General features: G+C 39.7%; 1 protein-coding gene across 2 annotated transcripts in view; it reads left to right on the top strand.

Moving 5' to 3' along the window:
* The window catches only part of SLIT3 (slit guidance ligand 3), a 585281-nt gene that overhangs the window by 544086 nt on the left and 14644 nt on the right, over positions 1-26551 (top strand). For both annotated transcript variants that reach the window (XM_048487936.1, XM_048487937.1), the window contains 2 exons: positions 12646-12886; positions 14310-14440. In XM_048487936.1, coding sequence (XP_048343893.1) covers positions 12646-12886; positions 14310-14440 — 372 coding nt within the window. The remainder of the gene's footprint in view (positions 1-12645; positions 12887-14309; positions 14441-26551) is intronic.

The following is a 26551-nucleotide window of genomic DNA, read 5'->3' on the forward strand; positions in this document are numbered from 1 at the left end:
CAGTTCATTTACAAGAGGGTGCAGTGGCACATGCCTTGGGCATTAACTGTGTAGCAATTTCAAAGGCCAAGCACCAGTAAAAGAAGTAGTACTTGGGAGTCGCCCATGGAAATGGAAATAGGGACTGTTGAACTAGACTGCAGTGAGTAAAAAGAGCCTTCGCTGAAGTCTGTGAAAGTGCAGAATGATTTTCTAATGAAGCTGCCTTATGCCTTGGTCCATCAAAGTCCATATTGTCTACTCAGACTGGCAGGAACTCAGGTGAGGTCTTTCACATCACTGTTAACTGTTTCTTTTAACTGGAGATGCCAGGGGTTGAACCTTCTAAATGCCAAGCAGATGGTTTAACACTGATGCATGGACCCTCCCCAAAGTTGTTTTGTCGAATATGATGAATCGCCAATATGCACAACAAATGTCCCACACCATTTCCATCCATGTAAGAAAAGTATTAAACTTGCATATAATTCACTAACCCTGCCTTGGCTCCCTTGTAGGAAGGGAGTAATAAAGGTACAGCATAATGAAGACAAGAAGCCATATGTTGGGTTGTACATGACTTATTGGCATTAAAAAAGCAAGCCTTGTTAATTATTTTATCAGCTTTAGAGTGTCTGTAAATAGGAGACTGCAGAGAATGCTAGTAGCTTGACAGTGATTTTATAATATGCATATTGACGTTTGAAAATGAACTGCTTAGCCTTTTGCTTTCATCCACAGCACTCTTTCTTACTCTGAACTATCATTGCTAAGGAGGCCAATTTTTACATTGTCCACGCTTTACCAATTTTCTGCCTTGACAGTGAACAGCACCAGTAAAGCAGTGGACACAGATGATTCAATTTTACATCTGCCAATTGCTTAAGGCTGTAATATTTTAAATCACTACCCTTGGGCTAGAATTCTGCAGGTGTAATTGTGAGAGCTTTTATAAATGGAAAGGGAGAATGGTCGTGTTAAAAGTAAACACATTCAGCAAAGTCCTTTTTCAGCTGTATTTAAATAAAGGCCAGCTCTTACTCCTAGGCTGATTACACACATGGTAAGCATTCTATGTGTAATGGGGCCTAGAGGAGCAACTGGGCACTCAGTTGTCTCCTTGTGACAGATTGCAATTGCTGTGAAATTCTCCACTAAACTTGTTCCCCTAGAGCTATAGCTTTCTTCTTGCTTAGTTCTGGTCTCCTGGTATGCTCATTTAGTTTATACTGCCTTTCAATTAAAAAGTCCCCAGGCTATTTACAGCACATCAGAATAAAAGGTACACATGACAAAACACTTGTACCCATCCATGAAACGTGCATATTGATCACTAACACTGTCCTAAGCTCCTTGAAGGAAAAGTGAGATAAGTCTTCATCCCACATACATTCATTTTGATGCTTAAATATATTATCTGTATATTCTGAAGGAAGCTGTACCTTATAAATGTTGCCTACCTTGTGGTTGCCTACCTTGTGGAATGACCTGCTCCTCTTAAAGGGGCAGGCCTGAGTCCACATACAGCAAGCAGTTTCCCTCCTCACAGGACATGGTGCAGCTTTTATCCTACACCTGACATAAGTTGCAGTGCGGACTCTTGGCATCCTTTGCCATCTGTGCATGCCCTTTGCATGGAGGCAAGAACTTCCCACCAATTCCCCCAGCCCACCTTCCCCAAATCTTGCATTTCCTTCCTCTGTCCGCTAAAGAGAGAGCAGAAATTTCATTACTCATTTACTTGGCCCTGGCACCAAACCCTCCACATGTCTATTCATCTGTATCCCTTCCAAGCACCCACAATTTGCTCCCACTTGAAAAGTGCTTACCAGTGGTTCCCATGTTATGGGTTTACTACATGTATTATCCTGCTGACACTGCATTGTTTCTATTTATATTTTTTCTACATTGTACTGGAATTCTGTATTATATCTAATAAGTTATGTTTAGTCAGACCTCTGTGATCCTAGGTCTTTCCCACTTCCTTTAGCAATAACTCCTGAGAAATGAAACCTGTAGAGCTCTAAGAAGGGATGGGGGAATGTATGGTTTTTTTAAAAAAAACAAAAACCTTTACACCATTCAGTGAATATCATAATTTGCAACAACCAACACTTGTGGTGGATACTGTTGCCATACATCATATCTGCAGCTATGAACGTGATTCACTTTATTGGATAGGCCAATACTAATGGTCTAAGTGTCACTGGTCATTTTGGACCAGGTAAAGTTTCTGAACCTTCCTTAAAAGCAGTCTCGCATAGATTGGATTAAAATAATCACGTGTGGATTTTATCAGGAGACTGTGACTGTGGCCAGGTCCTCTTTCTCTAGGAAAGGTTTATAAAGGGCAAAGTACCGTAGCTTACTAGTTACATTTCTTCATAGCCATGCCCAGCGCAGCACCAAAAAAAGGCTACGCGCACTCCATGCACAGCCCACTGCGCTCTAATTGGCTGGATGGTTCAAAGGGCGGGAAAAATAAGCCGCGTCTGTCCCATTTCTCCCCACCGAACAGGCTTCAGCGCGTGATTGAAAAAAAGGTGCACTTCAATGCAGGTTCCAAAAAAAGTGTGATGGGGGGGTGGGATGCATGCCAGAGCCGGGATGAAGCCATATTCGGCATTTAAGCCATGGGGAGTTCTTGCTTGAACCGTGATTTTCATGTGAGTATCATGCAATAAATTGACTGTGGGGAATTGCCCTATGTTTCACGGGAAATAGAACTCCATTTGTTACTGGGAGAACCCCCCCCCCCCCGCCTTCCTAGACAGCCTCAGTCCCAAGACCAAAGCACTTCCATCTTGTTTAAGTTACCCATCATCCATTCCTTCACTGCCTCCAAGTATCAATTTAATACTTATGCTACCTCCCTGAATTCTGATGAAGCTGTGTGTGACTCCCATATTTTTTCCTGGATGATCCAGATTAAAGAAAACCTCCTTAAATCTGACCTGTAGGAGAAACTGAGTTGGCTGTAGCTGGAACTTCCATGTGGACACTGCCTACAGCCAATATGAGGAGGGGGTGGAACTAACTGCAGCAATGAGCTAAACTCAAAATAGCATTAACTCTCGCCCTTTAATTGGCTTTTCTTCTCATACAGTTCAGCTGCAGGGTAGCTTGGCTCTTGAATGGGCTTTTTAACCTTTTAATGGGTTTTTTTTCTAAAGCATAGCTTTAATCTGTGGCTCAGTTGGTGAGGGAAGGTATGTTTGTCATTGCACTGGTGCTTGTGGATGCCATATCCACCCACTTCTTTACTGTCCTTGTAGCGGGGTCATGTTTTACATAGAAAAATTGAAGCAACTTCTGATGCCCAGCATAAAGCTGATGGGGCTCATGGGTGGGGACAGGAACATGAACAAAACAAAGGCAGATTCTTAATATTAACATCCCATATCCTAATTCCCAATACCCAGAAGAGGTGTGTCCTCTATATCAGAATAAACATTGGGGCACCATTGTAGTTGTCTCTCTTAATTACTTATAGTTGAGGAAGGAAAAGAATGAACACTGTAACTGTGCCTGGTACCCTTCTGACTTGGCGTGAATCTATCACAGTTACTTCACCCAGGTGAGCTAGTCACAACACTATTTCAGCATTCATTTCAGCATTGCAGAAGGAAACCAGAAAGACCATATTCATGTAGGCTAATAGCAAGACCGGGAGAGGAGTTGAATTTTACAAAGCTATACTCAAAGCTGTCATTACTTCTTGCTTCTCACAGTTCTGTAAATCTGGTTCCATCCTCTATACAGCAATAGCAAAGTCAAGTTATATAATTCTTTATTGATAGTGACTATGTAAGTAGCTCTGACATAGCTTATTAGTCTGTGCACTTCTGAAATGAATAATAGTTCTTTCGCTTGCTTCCTCATATTGAGTCTGTGTTATTTTTTTTTTACCCTTATATGAACTCTCTTTACAATTCATGGACCCCTGGTAAGCAGAGTCTGACTTGTTAAACCTTCCCTTCAGCAATCCACCTGTTTTTTCTGATACATGTCACTCTAGAGGGGAAGCATATTACAACTGCTGAGCTTCGTATAATGCATGTTGTTTTTATTTCTTTGTTAGATAGCTATTTCAAAGCTCCCCAGCTGTGATATTTTCCAGCAAGGGATCTCAGCAGCAATCATTTAAGTAAACAGTGATCACACAAAACTGCAGGACTAAAACTTGCACATTCTCTAGTACTTCATAGAAGCCAGGACTAAATGTCAGATTCTCTTGCTATATGTATTTTTTTAATGCCTCTGACAGGTATTTGTGGGTTGTGAAGCACTTCTCATTGGAAGCTGAACAATTATGTTACAGATACTAGCCTACAAATGGTGATGAGGCTGCAGTCTAATAGGACTTTCGTGTTGGTATGATGTAAAATTCTAAAGACTACATGTGAAATAAACAATTCATTTGAAGTATGTTTTCCCAGGATGCACAGTTTACTATCACACTTGAAGACATCTTTGACTCAGCTAGGACCATGACAAGTAGATGTAAAAACCAGTATTTTGAATCACTGGAGGCAGTCATATCTGGATTATCAATTGAATATCGATCAGAAATAAACTTTGCCTCTTTCCTGAACCAATAAGATACATGGTGAAGAATTAGCATGGTATATTATAAAGAAGAATATGATATTCACACAAACAGTCAAGTAATTGTCTTTTGAACTCTGGCATAGCCAGTTGTGTGAAATTCTGAAATACCGTTTAATAATTAAGGAGATGTGATTATTTGCAAACGGTCTTTTATAGGTGTTAAAGTTGTATTGGATGCCTTCACATTACAACATTTTTACTGGTTCTATAAAACAGCTTTTAGAAAGCCAGCTCTTTCTACCATATTAGTGAACTTAATCTAGATCTGCATTGGAGTTGTTAACTTCACTTTAAAAACTTGTACAACAGGCTGCTTCTCAGGAAACCACTGGTTTAGTTGAAAAAAATTCTTGTTATGATTTACCATTATCATTTCACGCTTCTAATTTAATTAAAAATTTAGGGAAACAGCAGTAAGGAACAGCATCATCAAACATATCTTTGAATTATTGCAGGATTAATCCTTTCATAAGGGGTATTCTTACTGTATAGAGCAAGGTGATAATGGGTAATCTTTGTAGGATCTGATTTAAGAATAAGATGGTATAAGGTCCCTGCAGGCATCAAGGACGTAGCTAAAGTAATCCTGCTGGCATAATGGAGGATGCCAGTTTGACTGGGGGTGGGCTGGTGGCATTCTTGGGCGGTGGAGCTGACTTTAGTCAGACTCCACCCAGCTTTCAGGCCAGGGACATCCCCTCCCTGACTTCAGACTTATGCCTCATGAAAGTATGACATAAGCCAGTGGTGACAAACCTTTGGCACTCCAGATGTTATGGACTACAATTCCCATCAGCCCCTGCCAGCATGGCCAATTGACCATGATGGCAGGGGATGATGGGAATTGTAGTCCATAACATCTGGAGTGCCAAAGGTTTGCCACCACGGACATAACCCCTTTCCTGCATTGGGGCTATTTGGATGGCAGGAAGTTGTTCAGTTTTGCCTCCTTTCCACACTGCCCCTTTGGAGGCAGCTGGGCAGTCTTCTTTTGCTGTGCCATCCCAGCCACATGGAACACCCACCTTCCACTGACGTAGGTAAGGGGGGTTCTCGGGTTCACCCCCCCATTGCATGTCCGAAGCCCCGGGCCCCCCCCCCCCCCCGTTTGTGGGTTTTTGCATTTTAAAGTGTTTTTTTGTTTTTGGCCTGCAGGGGGCGCAGTTTTTAGGCTAATGGCACCAAAATTTCAGGTTATTGTCAGGTGTCACTTCTGATGATACCAGCCAAGTTTGGTGAAGTTTCGTTCAGGGGGTCCAAAGTTATGGACCAACAAAAGGGGTGCCCCCATCCCCCATTGTTTCCAATGGGAGCTAATAGGAGATGGGGGCTACACCTTTGAGGGTCCATAACTTTGGACCCCCTGAACCAAACTTCACCAAACCTGGCTGGTATCATCAGTAGGATCTCACGAAGATACTCTGAAAGTTTGATGCTGCTAGCTTAACAATTGTACCCCTGACAGCAGGCACCCCCCAAATTTCCCCAGATTCTCTTTTTAAATCCACCCAGTTCGGCATGGATTTAAAGTGAGAATCTGAGGTCCCCTGTTCAAACATTGAAAGTGATGCTGTTTCAGGGTGGGGGAGAATCCACCCCAAAACACCATCACTTTCAATGTTATTTTTACTGGGGACCCCAGATTCTCCCTTTAAAATGGATTTTAAAGGAGAATCTGGGCTCCCTAATTTAAACACAGTTGAAAGTGATGCTGTTTGGGGGTGGATTCCAGCATCACAGCAGCCGCCCATAGTGGGGGGGTGTGCGCAAACCTCAGATTTTGCACTGGGCTCCATTTTCCCTAGATACCCCTCTGCTGGCTGCCAGCTGGGGAGCCCAGCCGGTGGGGGGGGGGGGGCAGGTCACAGATGTCTGCCATCCCTTGCCTCGGAGAGCTGCTTTTTATAAGCACTGAGGCCATGGGCATGGCTTGGGGAGGCGTGGCCACACCCCCAGGGGTGGGTGAGGGCGTGGCCTCACCCCGACACCCCCCATAAAAATCTATACCTACATCACTGCCACCTTCTGTATTGGACTGCCCATGTGTTTTAAGATGCATCAGGTACAAATATGTGGCACAGTGTTTGACTGTCGCTGTTCACATCCCAAAATCCCACCTCTCTTTCCTCCAGTAACATTCTTGATATTGAAGGGTGAGGTTCCAGCATTTGGAGTGCTTCATTAGAGTTGTGGACACTTGGGTTCAAATGTCTACTTTGCCGTGATGCTCACTGGGTGACTTTGGCCCAGCTTGTTGGCTTAATCTACCTGAATCCCAACATGGAAGCAGGGGCCTATATACCAGCCTAAATTCCTTGTGAGTAGAATGGAAAATGAACCTTATGGATATCCTAGACTGTCGGCTACCTATGAAAAAAACCACTATTTCTTGAGCTCATTTGTTAAAACATTGGGCACCACTGGCTCCCACTGACATCAAATAAATGGGCAGAAATATGACCTATGTTGTTCTTGGTGTTCAACTAGAAGGGAACAGTCCTTTCCCAGGCATCCGTCCTGAAGACGTATTGAGTGTATTTGTGCAGTGCTGACAGGCTATTGTGGTGTCATTTGGTAATACATTTGGGAAAGCATTGAAATGCACATTAAACACAAGGAGATAATGGATGGCTACAAGGTGAGGCAAAATATATGGTTGTAAAAATGCAATGGTAATGTATTTTGACTTTACATTGTCTTTTCTTTGCGCTGGACAAATGGCAGTTCAGTTCACAGGAACATTAAGACATATTAAAAATTTTATAGTCAGCCAGAGGATTCACTCTAACTTGTCTCAAGTATGTCCAGATCTACACTTCTTTGCCTGTCAATATACACAGGATCAAATGATTAGTTTTATAAGTAATGGTAGAATTAAAATATATGGTGAGAATTTATGAGAATTTATGTTAAAAATGTGCAAGGTAAAATGATAGTGTTTTCTATTTGTGAATGAATCCAAATCGCCTGTGATTTTTAACATAAGCAATGGGTTCTTAAAATGAACATCTCAAATTATCATAGAAAATGACAACCAAAACAATAACAGAGCAGCATTTAAAAAACAAGTTAAGACCAATCAAAGTCAAAATTCAAACAAATGTATCAACCCATGTAAGATACCAGAGCAATAAAAATGAACAGAACAATAGAGCAGAATAAACGAATGAAAACTAGAATATTATTAAGTAACACATAAATAGAACAAGTGGGGATCACTCACCCAACAGGCAGCCCACCAACTGGCAGCACCACTGCCAGTAATTTTTTTCACTCTACAATCATAGGGATCATATCACTCCATGTTGTTCCATCTACACCAGTTCCTGAATTGTTTCTGGGCCAAATTCATGTATTGAATAAAGTGTACAATTTACACTATATGATTGCAGGTGTTTTTTGCATCTTCATAGATGGAAAGAAAAATGAAGGTACTCATATTCATTTTAAAGACTTTATAGGACCAGTATAATTTAAGGGCTGCCTATTCCCATATGAACTTACCAGTTTGCTCTGGTAATTTTTGGAGCCCTGCTTCAAATGTCCCCACCATCTGAGGATAGAGGACAACGTGAGACAAGACCTTCTTAGTTAGGTGCCAAAAGTTTGGAGCTCTTGCCACAGGAAAATTTGCTTGTCTCCCTCTAGTGTAATCTTCTAGGACATTTTTGTCTTTTGTGGCTTAAAATATTAGACACAATACAGAAAATAGTATTCAGTAACTATAAAATAATGGAGTGAAGACAAAATCATATATATAGCAAACAGATAATACATATTATAAGCAATGTTTTAGGTCTCATAGAAGCACCTTCTTGAACCATTTCATTATAATATAACCCTCCTATTTTTATATTGTAAATGTCCTACTACCTGAGGAACACTGTTGCACAAGGTGGTCATAGCAACAAAATAAGAACAGAGAAATGACCTTAAATTTGCAGATCTTCATTAGTGTGTGCAAGAAGTAAATTTTATGCAGTGCTGCAGTTTGGATCAAGGCCCAGGAGGAAGGGAAGAGGGTATTTTACCTTCAAACTAATTTAAACCAGGCATCAGTTTAACAGTTTTAAAGGAATTAAGATATGTCACATTCTTTACTTCTGCTGTTGTCTGTTGACTTGCTTTAATATAGATATTTATGATGTTCTATTCAAGGGCTAGTCTATTCAAGGGCTAATCTATTATGACTGATTGATGGTTGTTATTTATATTTCATTTGTTGACCTCTGCTGTTATTGGGCCATGCAGAAGTAAGATGAGATGGTCTTCACATATATTATCAGTACCTACAAATATGCATTTCTTTGGGGTGTTGTGTGGTTTTGGGCTGTGTGGCCATGTTCATGGCCATGCCCAGAAACCACACAACACCCCTGTGATTCCAGTCGTGAAAGCCTTCGACAATGCATTTCTTTGTTATCAAACATTTGCTTGTAGCTGCTAGTTTTTGCTCCAGATCTATCCAGAGAGACTTCACTACAACAATGAAGAATAGAATAAAAATCTGAACTGGCACATATAATGTCTTTGGCACCAGGGTGGATGATACAGCAAAGCTTGCTTTACATCTTTTGTGTACCGTGAAGTGGCTTTCAGTATATTACTTATTTACAAGCTGCAGCCATTTCAGATGCTCAGAGTGCCGTTGTGCTGAGCTCGTTATTCTAATGCAAAAGGGTTGGTTGTATTTGGAAAATTGTCATAATGAGGAACTTGGGGGCAAACAGCAGGTACGTTGATAGGTTTCTCTGCAAGAAAGCAAACAAACTTACCAATCTCCTTCTTGGCTTAGCCATATTGCCTGCTTAATGTGCCAGCCCTGCTATATTTGAAAATTGGGTAAGCACAGCTGGTACAGTGGGCATGCAGTTTCAGTTCAGTATTTACAGATGGAACAATCAAGTAGTCTCTCATTGAAAAGTCACAGTAGTTCTTCTCACATCTCTCTCCCCCCACTCCCTTATGTATTTATTCTTCAGTGAAGTATCATTGCCCTATCCTAGAGAAAGCAAATAACCTGAAAAACATCTCAATAAATCAAAACAGTGAGAAGCAACAAAGGAAAACAAAACAATACAAATGTTACTCAAAAATCTGGTCTCGAGCCTTTTTCTTTTTGCCATCAAGTCACTGCTGACTTTCAATGACCTCATAGGATTTTCAAGGCAAAAGATATTCAGAGATGGTTTGCCATTGCCTTCCTCCCTGTCATGGCCCTGATATTCCTTGGAGGTCTCCCATTCTAACACCAGCCAGGGCCAATCCTACCTAGCTTTCAAAATCTAACCATATCAGCTTAGTCTAGGCTGTTGAGGTCAGGGTATCCTAAGCTACTTCCTGATGATTTAGCTCAGTCCTGCATTGTGGCTGTTTCATCTACATCATTCAGGCCAAATACTATTTCAGTTCTAACATCTTTCATATGTGCATCTCACTTTAAGATAGGTTCAGGCATGTGCAACTTCACAGATAATTAACATTTGTTTGTCCAGACCGTCCAACATTGCATAAATGTTTGAGTATAAATAGCCATCAAGTGGCAGCTGACTTTTGTGATCTATGCAAGGGACTTTCAAGACAAATGACTAAGCAGAGGTGGTTTACCATTGTCTTCCTCTATTTCATAAATGTAATACCCTTATTTTCAATCAGAACTCTCCCCTTTCCACATTACACATTTCTGAAAGTTCTATGCTGTCTGCTGCATTACTTTACCATGTGAGAACTTGTGTCTTCCACTGTGAGGGTTTTCTTCATTGGGGTAAAGATCGATTAGAAAAATACAACTGCCCTACAAGATCTTTAATCTAAAGAACCACCTCATAATTCAGAACAGAACACAGCAGCTGTACTGGGAGAATTGACAGACCATGCATGCATGATGTTAACATATATGCATTTTCCGATCTTGACAGTTTCCTGCATGACACACCTCTTTGTTTCCTACGCTAAAATGTCAAGGATTTCCTTCTCCAACCCTGATATCCCCTCACCCTGTTTGGCTTAGTTTAAAGACATGTTGTTTCTTTCTCAGGAGATAGATTGCAAGACAAATTCTAACACCTCTATGTGGCACCTGCTGTGACTGGAAGATTAGTAGCTGATTAGCCCATTTGTCATTGTGGAGAAATGGCTGGGGGCGGGGGCTGGGAAGAGACAAGAGAATGGGAAGCAGTTCTTTTAAAAGTGGCAAACCTTTCAATTGACAGTCTTTTCATGACTGAGCCACACAGCAGAAAATCCTCAAAATCAGTTTTTTGGGGGAAAATGAGAAAGGACAGTGATTTACCCTTAAGGAGTGTAAAACCTTTTTAAAAATCTGTTTGGCTTCAGCCAAAGTGGGGTGAAGAGCCCTTGGTAGCTGTCCCCTTCTTTTACTCATACATCCTCATTTGGTCAGAGATCAATCTAAGATGCAGCCCTTTTGTTGAAGCTAAGAATGCCTGGGTCTGATAATATGTCTATGTAGGAGATCTCTAGGGAACTATGTTCACCTCCTTAAGTTCCATGATAGAAGAAAGGTGTGATATAAATGTAATTACACACCTGAATACCTGAATGTTTAGCAATCAAATGTGTTAGTCACTTACGTTAAAGCTATATTTATGCAGCCTGAAGTTTGCTTGGTTGAACTGTTTTTCTGAATGTAGACAGATGGGGATGATTACAATGTAATGGTTCTTGCTCAAGCAGTTATTCTCATGAGCACATATGTTGTATGAATTATCTCATGAAACATTTCCCCAAGATGGTTCTTTGGAGTAGAATGTCACAACCTTCATTACAAATGAGTTAACCAGTTAATCGATAGTGGCAATTCTGGTGAGCCAAACTCTGGATTTCTTCATGAATGTGGGGAACGTTCTGAACTCCATTGAACTTGCTGCTAGCAAAGAGCACTTGTTGTGGCACCAACTAAAGACAATTGACTTGAATGGATTCTATTAAGTACTATAAAGGTCCAAATGAAATGAGGAACATATCTCCAAAAACCAAGGAAATTGATCAACACGCTGCCTTAAAGTAGAATGAGCTATAATCCTCTTTCTTTGGAGTTATCCTCATTGAATAAAGTTGGACTCGTTTCTGAGTAGACCAGCCTTAAAGTTTACTAAGCCCCATAGGTTTTGTTCTCAAGTAATCATTCATAAAATTGCTGTGTGGAGCTTTTATTACCCAAGTTTATTAGTGATGTGTAGAAAATAAATGTATTATTGATGTGTAGAAAATAATTGATGTGTAGAAAATAAATTACGTACAAAAATTAGCAAAGAGAAAGACTAACTGGTTGGTGTGAGGGCTGACGTTAAGTCCCCTTCCTCTAATCAAGGAAGGTGTGATTGTAGCTGTTTCCAGAACTGTTTTGTTCTCCCATCCACCCCTAAGCAGGTCTGTTCTGGTGAAAGTCCCATATTAAATCCATTCATTTGTTCTTCTGGATCCATTCTTGGTTTTATGACAAACCCCTGAACTCCTTTGTAAAGCTGGTTGTACTGTATACAGAAAAACTATGCCAGCTAGAAATGTCAGAAATCATTAATGGGATAGTGAAAGGTAGGAACCTATTTCAAAACTAATTCATTTTGAAAGATATTTGTGATGGATTTAAATATGGTTGCAGAGCTAAATTAGACTTGTGCAGGAGTGCCATGGGGCTCTAAGAGACAATAGGCATGCCACCCTGTGTATTCTGGTGAATGGCTTGCCAATTAGTTGATCTGATCATTGATATATCATTGGCATATTCATGAGGCACTCTGAATCCCCAGCAGCTCAGGCATCCCTAATGTAGATGAATATGTTCCTCAGGATTCTTTTAGGAAAAGTGATGGGACAATCATTCCAGTATAATTTTCATTATGTAGATGGTCATGGGAGCACTTCAAAATCAATGTGAGAGCGGAAAATACTAATTCAGAACTATCCCAGTATTTTTCACCTCCTTGCCTTCCTGAACAGCAAATCACAATCAGGTTTGAAACTCATATCTGTACATTTTGTTGTAAAACTGACATATGCAGAATAACATTCTCCTTGTTCTTGTTTTTAAAGTGGACTATTCTGTGAAAATCCTCCACCTATGGTTCTGCTCCAGACTAGCCCCTGTGATAACTATGAGTGCCAAAATGGAGCCCAGTGTATTGTAGTTCAGCAGGAACCAGTCTGTCGTTGCCTGGCTGGCTTTGCTGGCCAGAAGTGCGAGAAACTCATCACTGTCAATTTTGTTGGGAAGGATTCCTACGTTGAATTGCCACCAGCCAAAATGCGTCCTCAAGCAAACATCTCCCTCCAGGTAAAGCATGCAAACAAGAATGTAATTTAAAGTGGTTCTACAAGAAACAACTTTTAGGCTTTTTTTTAAAAAAAAAATCCCGATAATGTGTATTTATTGGCAAATATAATTGCAAAAAGCTTAGGCTGGTGCACACACCACACTAAGCACTAGAATACCTATGGTCCCTCTTCTTGGCCATAATGAAAAGGAACGCCTGACCTTTCTAATGGCTGCCTACCACACATTTCCCTTCAAAAGCTCCTGATGAACATTCCGTTTAAGACTCCACACAGTTTCTCCCTGTACATGATACTTTTGAAGCACAAAACACAAGGAAGCTTTTTCCATTTTTGGCATTTTCCAATAATATGTGAAGCCGCTTGCATACTCGCTGGTTTCTGCCTTCATACGTAAGCAAAATATTTCATGTGATCCATGAACTGTGGCACATCCAGTTGCAAAGGCAAAATGCAGAGCTTGATTTCAAAAACAGGTTTATGACAAAAGGATATTTTGGATGATAAAATGAAAGCCAGGCTTGTTTACTACATGGATGTCACACAGATGGTGTTCTCAGAGCTTATTTTGCAGTTAAAATATTGCTTCTCCATCTGGTAGTTAATTGCCACTCAAGTTAAAAAAATTGTAACTAAGCATCTCTTAAAACAGGATTAAGGAGTCCCTCCTAATAAAAAGAGCTCATAAACAAATGAAAGTTACTCTCAATTTGATAGCCTAGGAAATTAATTTCAAATTAAAAATAATGTTTGACTATTCTGCCTTTGCTTATTGCAATGTATTTCACAACTGTAGCAGTAATTTAAGCCATTCCTTGTTGTTCCTTGCAATTTCACTATTTGTATTTTGGGGTCCATCTTTGAAAAGTTTGTTCAATAAAGGATGAGGTGCTGGAAGCTCCACAGCAGTGTCTGTAATGGTGCTGAGTGCAACTGATATATTCAGTCCTTGGCTACAATCCAGTTCTTTTACTATTCTTTTATGTCCATTGAAATAAATGGATTTGGGAAATCATAATACTGTTTAGGATTGGAACTCCTTGTATGTCTCAAGGAATATTTGATTTGGTGTAGCCATTTCCCAGTTACAGTACAGAAACTGGATGCCTTCTGTTTCAATCAGAATTTTTGCTTTTAAAAAAAGGCATGCATAGAATAAACATAGTAGCTGTGAAAGCCTTCAGCAATACATAGTAGCTGTAATTTGTCCACATGAAGTTTCTGTAGATACCACATCAAACATGACACAGTGTTCATTATCTGCTTACCCACTGACTTCACTGATAATTGAAAAAATGCTTCAGTGTCAGATTTTTGTAACATTGCGTATAGTAACAATTTTTCTAAGTGTACAGAAATGTATTCTGTATACACATCTCTTTTGCATGTATCACCGTTAACCATTTTCATTTGTTTGTTAACAGGTTGCAACAGATAAAGACAATGGCATTTTATTATACAAAGGAGACAATGATCCACTGGCTCTAGAGTTGTATCAAGGCCATGTGAGGCTTATCTATGACACACTGACTTCTTCACCTACAACTATATACAGGTAGGCCCACTATTTTGATATTTTGGGCTGGATTCACCCAAAGGATTAAGCCGAAAAACTTTGAGTGAGAAAGTAAAATCACATGTCTCTGATATAACTTGTTCCTGCCCCCTTTGTTGCATAGAATTTGTGTATATTTAAAATGTCAGACTAGGACCTGGGAAACCCAGGTTCAGATCTCCCTCTGCCATGGAATCTTTGGCCCAAGGTAGCCCAACAATGGCATTCCTCAGCCCTGGCAAGTATCTGGATGGGAAACCTCCAAGGAATACCAAGGTCATGATACGGAGGCAGGCAATGGCAAGCCACCCCCTAACTTGTCTCTTGCCTTGAAAACCACACCAGCGGCTGCCATAAACCAGCTGTGATTTGATGGCAAAAAATGTGAAATGTATTTTTCTGATAGCCTGAACACATTCTGTCTTAATAAATCAATAGTATTGGCCAAGCAAATAAATATAGTGGGTTCAGTTGTTCAGTTATGTGAAACCTGTGTCGCCTTGTGCTATTATCTGATATTAATTGCACTACCTTTTAGATGTCCAAACAATAACTTATTTTTAAATTTTTCACAAATTTACTATTTCCCTTCTTGGTTTATGCAAATGAATAAGTAGGCAGGAAAAGGCAGGGGTGCCAATATGCTCTTTTATTTCTTATTTTATTTTATAAAGACCCTTACTTCAGTATTATGCAGACTTCATTCTGAGTTTTCTTCTCTCCCAGTTCTACAGTTTGATCCAAACCCTTTTGCTAGTTAAAATGGATGGATGGTGTACCCTTGATCTCATCTGAACGAATGTTGGTCCAAATATCTTAATAGTGGAGCAAATGTTGAATTGTGGAATCATGATCTGTCAGTTAAATCCCTCAGAGCGAGGCAGAACACCTTAGCCTTTAGGCAGAGAGGAAATTGATAACTAATAGATAGAACCCCAGCAGTCACCACAGATAAACCTCAGACTACTATGCCACAAGCAGAAAACACTGAGGAATAATGCTTGTATAGGTAATTCACATCACAACCATCATGGAAAGATAAAAACTGTCATTAGCCACTCTGGCCTTGGAAAAACATATTTTTTGACCACAAATACAGTGATCAAACTCTAAAAGCACATGTCACTTCACTCATCAATCGTGTTGCCCATAGGCACACTCTTATTTTCCACAACAAACATGTGCAAAGGTTAAATAAAAGATCTGTGCCTTAAAAATGCCTATAACATGCATTTGGAAGCTAAAACTCTAACACAGCTCTTAAATTTGTGATGCAGGTGCTTAAGGCCCCCTCCTCTTGTTCATATTTTATGCATTTGTTGTGGGCAACTCTGGTATACTTGGGTGCAAAGAAGCTTCAGCTAATTGTGTGTGTGTGTGTGTGTGTGTGTGTGTGTGTGTGTGTGTGTGTGTGTGTGTGTGAGAGAGAGAGAGAGAGAGAGAGAGAGAGAGAGAGAGAGAGAGAGAGAGAGAGAGAGAATGGATAGGTTTTGCACATATTAGAGAAACACCAAAGTCCTGTCTGAAGTTGTGGTGATTTCTGATCCCCCAGAAGGACCCCAGCTGATATCTCCTCTTTATGTTGGGTATTGTGACCTGGTACAGTAAACTTGAAAGGACTGGTTTTATGTACAGAAAAACAGGAAGCTTCTTAAGGAATCTGTATTCTTCCTGTGAGCGTTTTTAATGCTCAGGAAACAAAGTGGGATGGGTAATTATCTCAGTCTGGAGCTGCCGTCTGTTCCTTTTAGGAGGCCATGTTGTACACTGAGGAGAAGCAAACTCAGTTGGCTGCTTTCTATTCTGGTGGTGTATTGACTAATTAGGCAGTGCATTGACTTCAACTAGCTCTGTACTGGAACAGAAAGGGCAATCATTAGGTCTGAGCTAGCCTGTCTTTCTACTGAAAAGATTTTGGGGGGAGGGGAGTTACTTTCACTAGTGATTATAGCCTGGTGGGATAGGCATGAAAACAGACTCTTTTATTCTGCAGCTAATCCTAATTGATTCCATGTTATAGCAAAGCCAAGTTGTTACAGCAGTTTTATGCCACTAATTAGAACATAGGGGAAGGCTCATTAGTTGCAGACAACACATGAGGTGACAGAGCAGAGCTGGTGCCTGCTCCCTATTGTTGATAGCAGAATGCTACAATGACAAGAGGCTATTTCTAATAGCTCAGAGTTTTATGGATCATCTCCTTCCTGGCGAAGTTACCCATGGCACTAAGCATCAGTGTCCTCATTATTCCAGTGCCCTTCATATTGATCAAGGAGGAGGTCTCCATTTGGAATGACGCCTCATTACCATAAGATTAATGGCCTGCTCCCTGACGGTGTTGTGCACCGTGTGATCTGTTGAAATGGTGAAAGCTGCAGCTTAATGTGATGCCCTTTCTGAAATGTCACTCTAATCTTTTATTGGTTTAAGAAGAACAGCAGAATGGAGATTAGCATCAGGCCTGATAGGGAAAGATTGGGCTCAGGGAGAAAAACTACAGCTAAAGAATGTCAAAAGTTGGGAGGGGTTAGAGCTTCTCTGTAGATTTGGTTTTCTTTGCTTTAATGGGTGGGTTTTAATGTGGAGAAACCAGTTCCTTTTTAATGTGGGTTTTAATGTGGGGAAACCAATTCCCATGGCTGTTTCTGCATGGATGTTTTTTCTTCTTCTTTGGCTTTGTTAACTTAGTGCTGTTTTGGGGGATGTTCACGTTGTGGTGTCCTCTATTTATTCTGGTAATGTGTGGATTTGTACAGTTCATAACATCCTTGATACCATTTTTCTTATATAAGCCCCTGTGGCTACCATTTCTCTCCCCCACACTGAAGAGTTGGGAATTTCTAGATCACTGTATTGTTATAACATTAAAGTTATCTGATGCCTCTATTTACTAATTCACATCTTTCATTTAAAACTAAATCATCTAGTCCTTTATGTTGCAGAGTTATAAGGAAAAATGTGCTATAACTTCATAACAAAAAGGGCTAGAGACCTACTGCAAAGACAGGGGGTCACGAATGGCAGAACTTTCACCTTTCTTATACCCAAAGGCAAAGAATTTTCCCTAATTCTCTTAAGATCTTTTTTCTGATTTTCACTGCTGGTTAGCTTTTCTATATACCGTATATACTCATGTATAAGTTGAATTTTTCAGCACATTTTTAATGCTGAAAAAGCTTCCCTCGACTTATACGCGGGTCATTAAATTTTTTTTGTGTTTTTACTTTGCCGGCCAGCAGGGGGCACAGTTGTTATGCTAGCGGCACCAAAATTTCAGGGTACCCTCAGAAGACTCTCCTGATGATACCAGCCAAGTTTGGTAAAGTTTGGTTCAGGGGGTCCAAGGTTATGGACCCCCAAAGGAGGTGACCCATTCCCCATTGTTTTCAATGGGAGCTATTAGTAGATGGGGCTACCCTTTTGAGGGTCCATAACTTTGGACCCTCTAAACCAAACTTCACCAAACCTGGCTGGTCTGATCAGGAGAGTCTCTTTATGATACCAGCCAGGTTTGGTGAAGTTTGGGTCAGGGGATCCAAAGTTATGAACCCCCAAAGGGGATGCCCCATCCCCCATTGTTTACAATGGAAGCTAATAGTAGATTTTTCATTTCTGATAATATCCCTCTTAAAATCTAAGTTGGGTTACATTTGGACATACAGATGGCGATAAGGAATCCAGTTTTGAAGGATTTTAACTCTTGTGTTTTAGCTTGGTTGCTGGTTGAGCTAAGATTTTTGTACTTTTAAAGTTATTGTTGATACCATATTGTTCTTGTTGACCCTTTTTTCCACTTACAGAGCCAGTTTACTGTTTTTCTTTGAAATAAATATTCAAAAGCATTTAACCTACTGATGCTTCAATTGATGTAATTTTATTGGCATCTATTTTTATTTTTGAAATTTACCAGCAGCTGCTGCATTTCCCACCCTCGACTTATACGCGAGTCAATAAGTTTTCCCAGTTTTTTGTGGTAAAATTAGGTTCCTCGACTTATATGCGGGTCGACTTATACACGAGTATATACGGTATATGTATAAGTTTTGGGGGGTTTTCTTCAGTTGTCCCACCTCGCTTAGGGACCGATAATTCCCCCCTCCTTTCACTCTCTCTCTTTGTTTATCTTAGATAACCACACAAGAAGCTTTTTTCAAAGTTCAACAAATAAGCAGTAGAATTTTATTAAACACTTCAGGAGAATAGGATAGAGATTCTTGTCAACAAGGAAAGGAGCGATTTTATATACAAGTATGAAGCTGTTTCTAAAGTTTAGCACAGGTGGGAACTGGCATTTTGAAAAGATGTCAGTATGTCATAGTTCTTAATGCTTTTAAAATATGATAGACTTATGTTTTATAAATGCTTTATAAATTCTACCCAAGCTATCAGTCAGAGATTCATGTAGTAATTCTGGAGCCTGTAAACTATACAGAAAGAAGTATTTCTCCCAGCTCACTTTCCTTTCAGATTTCTCAAACCTTAGAATCATTTCACATTGTTTGAAGTAAATTCTTCTAAAGAACTAGGAATGGGAATTATTCTCACCCACAACTGTGTAAATTCCCCTTCTGACTAGAGAATGGTCTTTCTTGTACACAAATTCTTCCTAAGTCAGTTTCCTCAGTTCTATCTACTCTGTCCGAAAGACGAAGGCCATTTCCCCACTGGGAAATTAAAGCCAGATACAACTAGGTTTCAAAAGAAATGACACCTTTTCGTCACTGTTTCATCCTCCCAACTGCAGTGTGTGTGTGATGAGGACATTGATGTATATCATGATTTCAAACAGTGCAGCACTCCTCACGATCGAATGCGCAAACTGCTCAGCGTCTCTTTCTTCCTCATCCTGATTGGCTGTTGCACTGTGTTGGGGCAAGAATTGTTTAAAACTTTTTTTTTGCGCAGCTATGTTACCACACGCATACGTAGATAGAACGGTAGATGTTTTTCATGCGCGGCTTCGGCACTCTTTACCCACGGAACTGCGCTGGCATGAAAGTCTAATTTTAGTTTACAGCTGCCACAGAAATCACGTTCCACGCAGCCACGTTTTAACATAGCCGCCACCAGCGCAAAACCAAAAAAAGGGCTGCGCGTGAATCGCACACAGCCCACTGCGCTCTGATTAGCTGATGGCTCCACGACACTTCCAGTGGTGGGGAAACAAACCTACATTCAACCCCAGAATCTCCCCACTGATCCGGCTTAGGCATGTGTTTTTTGAAAAGGTGTCTTTCCATGCAGGTTCTTAAAAAAACACATGATAAGGGGGAGAGGGAGCACCAGAACCGGGATGAACCCGTTTTTGGCAGTTAAGCAGTGGGGAGTTCTTGCTGAAACCATGATCTTTCGTGTATCACGCAATTAATTGACTATGGAGAATCGACCGAAGTAACTCATCTCTTAGCTAGGAAATAACTCAGCTAGGAATTTTTCTCTCCCCAGAAGATAACTCCCTTTTTGACTAGAGCAGGGTCCCTTCTTTCCTAATATTCTCTTCCTGCAAACATCACAGGTCTGTGACTGCTGTTCTTGTAATTCAGAGTTGAATTCCTTTTCAAATCCTGTCAGAAGCTCTGACTCTTTCTTAACTCTACCCACTCCCATCCCATCACTCATACACTTAGGCTCCATGAGAGATTAACACTTTAAATTCAGGCTTTTCTGCCTCTGCCTATTCCTTAGATCCCTCACACCTACCTTTAGAAAAAATGAAGCAAGGGATTGGTAGATCATAGCAGTGGACCATTATAACAATCTAGCAATTCCCATTTTTTAAAAAAATCCCTTTTGTGCATGTGTGGGAGGGGGCTACAAGGCTAAAATGAGAGAAATGCAGGGAAAATCTGACATCTGGTGCTTAGAACTTGTGGTTCTTGGTATTTCTTTTTGGTTCAGAAGCAGCATAGAATTTTAAAAAAGACTTGAGATACTTTTGGGATTCACTTCAGTTTTCTTTTCTACAGTATTATGCCTTAGAATGAAAAGATCAAAGTTTGCATTAATGTTTTAATGAGTATGGTCTAATATCAGATAGATGTCAGCAAGTATCCTTTGTCAAAGATTGCATAACGTATATTGCCATTTATCAATTGACTTTGAAAAAGGCTCAGAAAAACATATCAATCAAACAAGATTGTTTTATCAAGGAAATATTGCTTATGGATCTGGAATGGTTGATGGAAACTAGAAGATGGAAATATTTTATTTGCAAATACAATATTTGCAAGCACCTCTATCTGTGCTGACATTTTTCGTGTGTGTGTGTGTCCTTCATTGTTTCATTTTAAAATCAGTTACATGTTTGTGTTTGCAGACTAGAGTTTTTTTTTTAGCATTATGTGTATTGATTTTCTATTGCATAAGAACTTAAGTTAGGGTAACAATTATGATTCTGTCTGACATTTGCAGTACAGAATTTTTTATTGATTTCTTTTCCATGCTTGATTGTTTTCTGCTATAATGTTATTGCAATGCTAAACATTTTTACCCATTGTAAATTTAAAGTAATGTTAAGTCTGCCAATGAATGGCCCAGTATACCATTGTCCTTGAGAACTTATTGATGCTCTGTATTAAAAGGCTTCAGTTTGAAATGTAAAATGCTGTGTTCTGTAGTGCTTACAATCAGAACAGAACTGCATACTGTAAAAAAAAAAACACTAGACGCAGCCATTCATCTGCTCATTCATTCCCAAGTAATTGATTTTTGTACTGTAAACTCGGGACAAATATGTCTGCCCACCTTTTTTTCCTAGCAGGCTTTCTGTGTCTTCTACTGAAATCAAAATTCAGCAGGTGTCGCTTTTCCCACCAACCTTTTGCACTCATGGAAAATGAGTGGACTTGTACCTGTCCTGCAACTAATGACAACACTAACAATGAGTAGATGACTTGCCTGAAATGGTTCTAGAGAAGCACTGCTCCTAAAGAAGTAACATGTGGTGCATTGCAACTGTACTTATACTATACCATAATTATATCAGAGAGAAGAATGCAGCATGAGCAAAGCAAAATAGATACATTGGATATAGCCGCTAACCCCAATTTATCTACAGTTTAAGAAACATACAAGTAGCGTTTGCTTCCAGGAAAATAGTTACATATTTAACCAAAGAGAAAACTCTTACAAGGCAGGGCTATGTGGATAGAGTCAAAGCATCAGTACTCTGGGCTGAGAATAAATTTACAACCCCCCCCCCCCCAATACCACATCTTCATGAATTATGAATTTTAAAAAATATTTATTTTATGTCTGAAATGACATAAATTTGCCCTAAACCCTGGGTTTGCAACCAAGGTTCTAACTTCTCTCCTGGGACCCTGGTAAAGTGAAACATTCCCCTCCTACCCATCATAGGCTAGTTGTTAAAGTTCACAGTTACAGAATGTCATAAAAACCTCTGAATGTTGTTTAGGAAACTACACATGGCATCCAATAGATTTGGACTGCATATACAGTATTAATTTTTTGTGGTTGGCAGAAAAAGAGTTCTGTATGCTAATGATCTTCCTGTGGCTGGCAGTGAGAGCCCTGGGTTGATCCAGGCAGCCTGTATCCAGAATCATCATCAACCTGGAACTGACTTTCAGTGTATACAAAATAATGCCTTTTAGCTACATTGCATTTAGAGGTAGCTTCTGTTCTGGACATGATATTGGGAGATCCCTGGATATATATGTCATGATTTCTTTTAGGTTAAAAGGCAGCTTTGGGGTGGAATTAGGACTGCAACATGACAGGGATAGGTCTATTTTTCGCCTTGTACAATTGTTGTGTAGTAAATCCTCCTAGAATTGTCACTTGCTCCATGGGAGGTATAACTCTACGTAAGTTGTTGTCCTCTACGCAGTGACGTAGGTATAGATTTTTTTTATGGGGTGGGTTTGGTGACTGAGGGCTTTCTGGCTGTTCCATTCCATGCATCGTTTCAAGCAAGCCGGACATGTAATGGGAGGGGTTTGAACCCAAGAACACCCCCCCTTACATACATCCCTGCCTCTACATCAGTGTTTCCCAACCTTTTCTGACTCATGTATCCTTGGCTACTAATGTCCCTTAAATTGTACCCCCATATTAGCAAACACGTTACATAATTTTTTCACATACCCTCAAACTCTCTATCATGTACCCCTGGAGGTATGTAAACTACAGATTGAGAACCACTGCTCTACATGAATAACTGAGCAAGACTTTTTCTTTGCCTGGTTTCCTTTTCCAGTATTGGGAATGTTGAAGCCTTGAATACATATTGCTACCCAACTAATAAAGTGGAAGCAGTTTCATTTCCCAGCTGATTATTTGATTTCTAAAGAGACAGCAGGATAATTTTTTTCTTACTATTCAGCTTCCAGTTTCACCAAAACACCTTCATTTTCTGCCTGCCATTCAAGGCAGGAATATTTTTAATTGCCTCTAGCTCTAGGCACTGTCAGCAGTGTAACTGCAAGGGAGCATGATAATAAATAAGTCCAATGTGTAGAAACAAGTCCAGTATGTAGAAATAGTTTGGTAATGTGTCATGGGCTAAATGGGGTTTTTGCAATTCACCAAACATTCTTGCAGCAGACAAAAGTAGACTTAAAGAACAAGGGGTAGTTTGGAAACAGAGAGGGCAGAGGTGAGGGACAAGTATATCGAGGAGAGAATGGGTTAGAATACAAGTAAGGTGGAATTTGGGGCTGTTCTAAAATGGTTAATAATGAGAAATGACTGAAATATGAGAAATGGCTGAAATATTGGACATAAGTATTGGACATGGAAAACCAACAGTCTGTTGTGATAAAAGATCTACTAGTGAGATATTGGGTCCTTGATTAAGTTTCTGAATACCATTTCTAGATGAAGCCCTCCACTCCTAGGATCTTTCCAGAGGTCTGCCTGTTCACACTCAATGAGCGTGATGGAATCAGGTGTGGGCCTGCTTTTTGCTGTGTGCTGACCAAAGTTTCTTTACATGCCTTTAATTTTAAAAAATGGAGGAAAATAAGTCTTGTGCTTTAAAAAATCTATATGTTAAATATATCAAGCATCTTTCAGTATGCATTTTCTGTTCCTGGTACTAGTCTTTCGTTCTATTCTATAGATTTCTCATACTGTTTTGAGGGAACCAACCTGTAATGGGGTGGGAAGAAATATAGAAAAAATCTACAATGTTAACAAGCCATTTTCCCATTGTCTGGGTATGGACATTCCTAGATTTCTGTTCACTGAAATGTCAAAAAAATTTTTTAAATGATCACAGTTTTGTCAATACTTTTCCACTTGGATGACTGGGAATACAATTCCCAAAATGTGATGAAGCATAGAGAAGCCCAAGTAATATTCTTTACTCCTGCTTGCAATCATGGCTGATAGCTGCTACTTTCCTGGCATTGTAATTTTATTTATATTCGGACAGAATAATGCCAATTTATTTTCCCCTTGGAGACATCTAATCAAATGAATATCTTGCAACATGCTTACATTTCATTGGGATTTTAAGTATATATTGTGAATTCCAAAAGCATGGCTTTTTTAAAAGGCAGATTTTACTCTGTTGTAGAACATCTTAATAATTTTACTGGACTTTAGCCCAAATGAAAAATCGAGAGCTGTTTCTGATTGGTTGGCAGAGCATTGTTAACACAAGCTTTGGCTTTATGAATCCAAATACAAAGTTGATTCTGATCCAATACCCATTTAAAATCGTCGCTTTCTTTCACTCACAGGCACACACATCTTGCTATTTCTTATTTAATCTCTTATCAAAATAATTCTTAAAAGCATGCTAGATAACGTTTGCAGTCCTTGATCATTTACAGATGTTAAGACATTATGACATTTTCCTTTTCACAGTTATACAGATCAGCTTCAGTCTTTATTCCTTAAAAGTTTTAATATTGGTGGTAGTTCATCTTGCCCTAGCTTCATTTTTCTGCCAAGATGTGTACATTCTGATTTGAGATGAATGTGTGGTACAAAGAATAATATGTCAGCAATGCTATTTTCCCCAAGCCTGAACATTATCTTTCTATGATGCTATACTGCCACCTAGAAACAAACAGTTAGACTGCATTGTAATGTCATACGTAAGGGCTGTGTGGCTGCCTCTGCGTGCTTGTATAGACATTGCAGAAGTCTACACCGTTGTATACTTAAGGCACACTAGCAATAAAACCTTTCATATTTACTACATGGTGACAACATCACATCAGCGATTGAGTTGATAAAGTGATGTATTTATGCTTTCTAGTAGCATGCACAGTGGATGAGGAAAAGGGGTGCTATATGGTAAATCCTTGGCACGAAACAGAATATTTTATTCTCTGACATTGTTTTGCAGCTATCAGTTTGAAGACCACCTGATTGCCATTTCAGCTCCATCTTACCAAAACCTTGCCATTATAGGAAATGCCCGTCTCCTCCTCCCAGGGCACAAGCCAGGATGCATGGCTGGCTTGACCACGATGCACTGATCAGTGTTTGTGGGTTTGTTCCCTTCATCATTTGCCAAGCCACTGGCTCCAGATGTCATAGATCATTAGTGCTACAGCAGACTAAGCACTCAAGGAAGATATGTTCATATAAGCACATTTTTTTTTTAAAAAAAGTCATTGTCTTGGGAGAGGGATAACAATCGCTGATTAGCAAATATTTACTATTTCTCAAGTTCTTTTTAGAACATTAGTATTAAGTTCTCCAATTGTACATGGTCACATTCCAGCTTTAAAGTTGTTGGGGCACAATCAAGTCTCAGCAGCATAGATTTAAGCATGTGCTTAACTGACTGATTGAAATTAAGGGGGCAGAACTGTTTAGCATTAACTAGGTTGTGTCTTCTGTTCTCATTAAAAATTGTAATATTTCTATCTACTTTTTTAAAAAGTAATGTGAATTAGAGCAAGGACTGTTTAATATCATGCAGTAGCCCAGTAGAGGTATAGCCATAGATACACACACACTTGCAAACTTCTTTTGAATCCCTACCTCTCAGTTTCAAAAGCAGTTTGCCATGTAGCACTCAGTGGCTGCTGTTTGAAAAGAACAAGATTGACTATTGACTTATGGAACAAGCTCTATCATTCTTTGGCTTCAGGCCATAGTTCTAAAAGTATATTCACACTGGCTTTGGTCCTTGTCTATCATTTGAAGTACCTTGTTACAGTAGGCCTCACACATCGCTGGCAGCAGTCGACAATATCAGAAGTCATGACAGAATACCAGCTAGTAAAGGGTTCCTGCGAATATCTGTGTACTTAGTAAGTAAACAGATAGGGTCCCTTTTGAAGATAGAAGAAAAAGAAGAAGAGTTTGGATTTATATCCCCCCCTTTCTCTCCTGCAGGAGACTCAAAGGGGCTTACAATCTCCTTGCCCTTCCCCCCCTTACTACAAACACCCTGTGAGGTGGGTGGGGCTGAGAGAGCTCCGAGAAGCTGTGATTAGCCCAAGTTCACCCAGCTGGCGTGTGTGGGAGTGTACAGGCTAATTTGAATTCCCCAGATAAGCCTCCACAGCTCAGGCGGCAGAGCGGAGAATCAAACCCGGTTCCTCCAGATTAGATACACGAGCTCTTAACCTCCTACGCCACTGCTGCTCTCAGAAAGATGTAGTGTGCATTGTTTATTTTAGAATAGTGATGAATAGTAGAATGAAAACCTGCAGTTTAATCATTTGAATAACAAATACTGTGTGAATTTTCCAATATTTATAATCTAGTCCCATATTTTCATGCACTTCATTTCTATACTATGCCACTCACGGTCAGATCTGTTTAATTTTGTGGCTCATGTTCTGTGATTCTATATGATTATTAAAATTTCTAAATTAAATGTTTAATTTGAATGACCTAAAACAGCTAAATATAATACAAAGTTCTGTAAAATATGGCAAACTGGATTTAGGCTTAAATTAAGTTAAATTAAAGACAAGGTGCATTTAAAAATGGGAAGAAGGGGAAAAAAGCATGCTAGTAACAAAAGAATCTGCAGTCTTGTCAGAATTATGTTATTGAAGTACGAAATATGACTCCTGTATAACATATTAACAAAACAATATTAAATGAAAAATTATTTCTATGTAATAATTGCCAAATGTTATTAAGAATGATCTAACCTTTTGAAGAACTTGA

This window comes from Sphaerodactylus townsendi, linkage group LG03 (assembly GCF_021028975.2).
Source record: "Sphaerodactylus townsendi isolate TG3544 linkage group LG03, MPM_Stown_v2.3, whole genome shotgun sequence".
Lineage (NCBI taxonomy): Eukaryota > Metazoa > Chordata > Lepidosauria > Squamata > Sphaerodactylidae > Sphaerodactylus > Sphaerodactylus townsendi.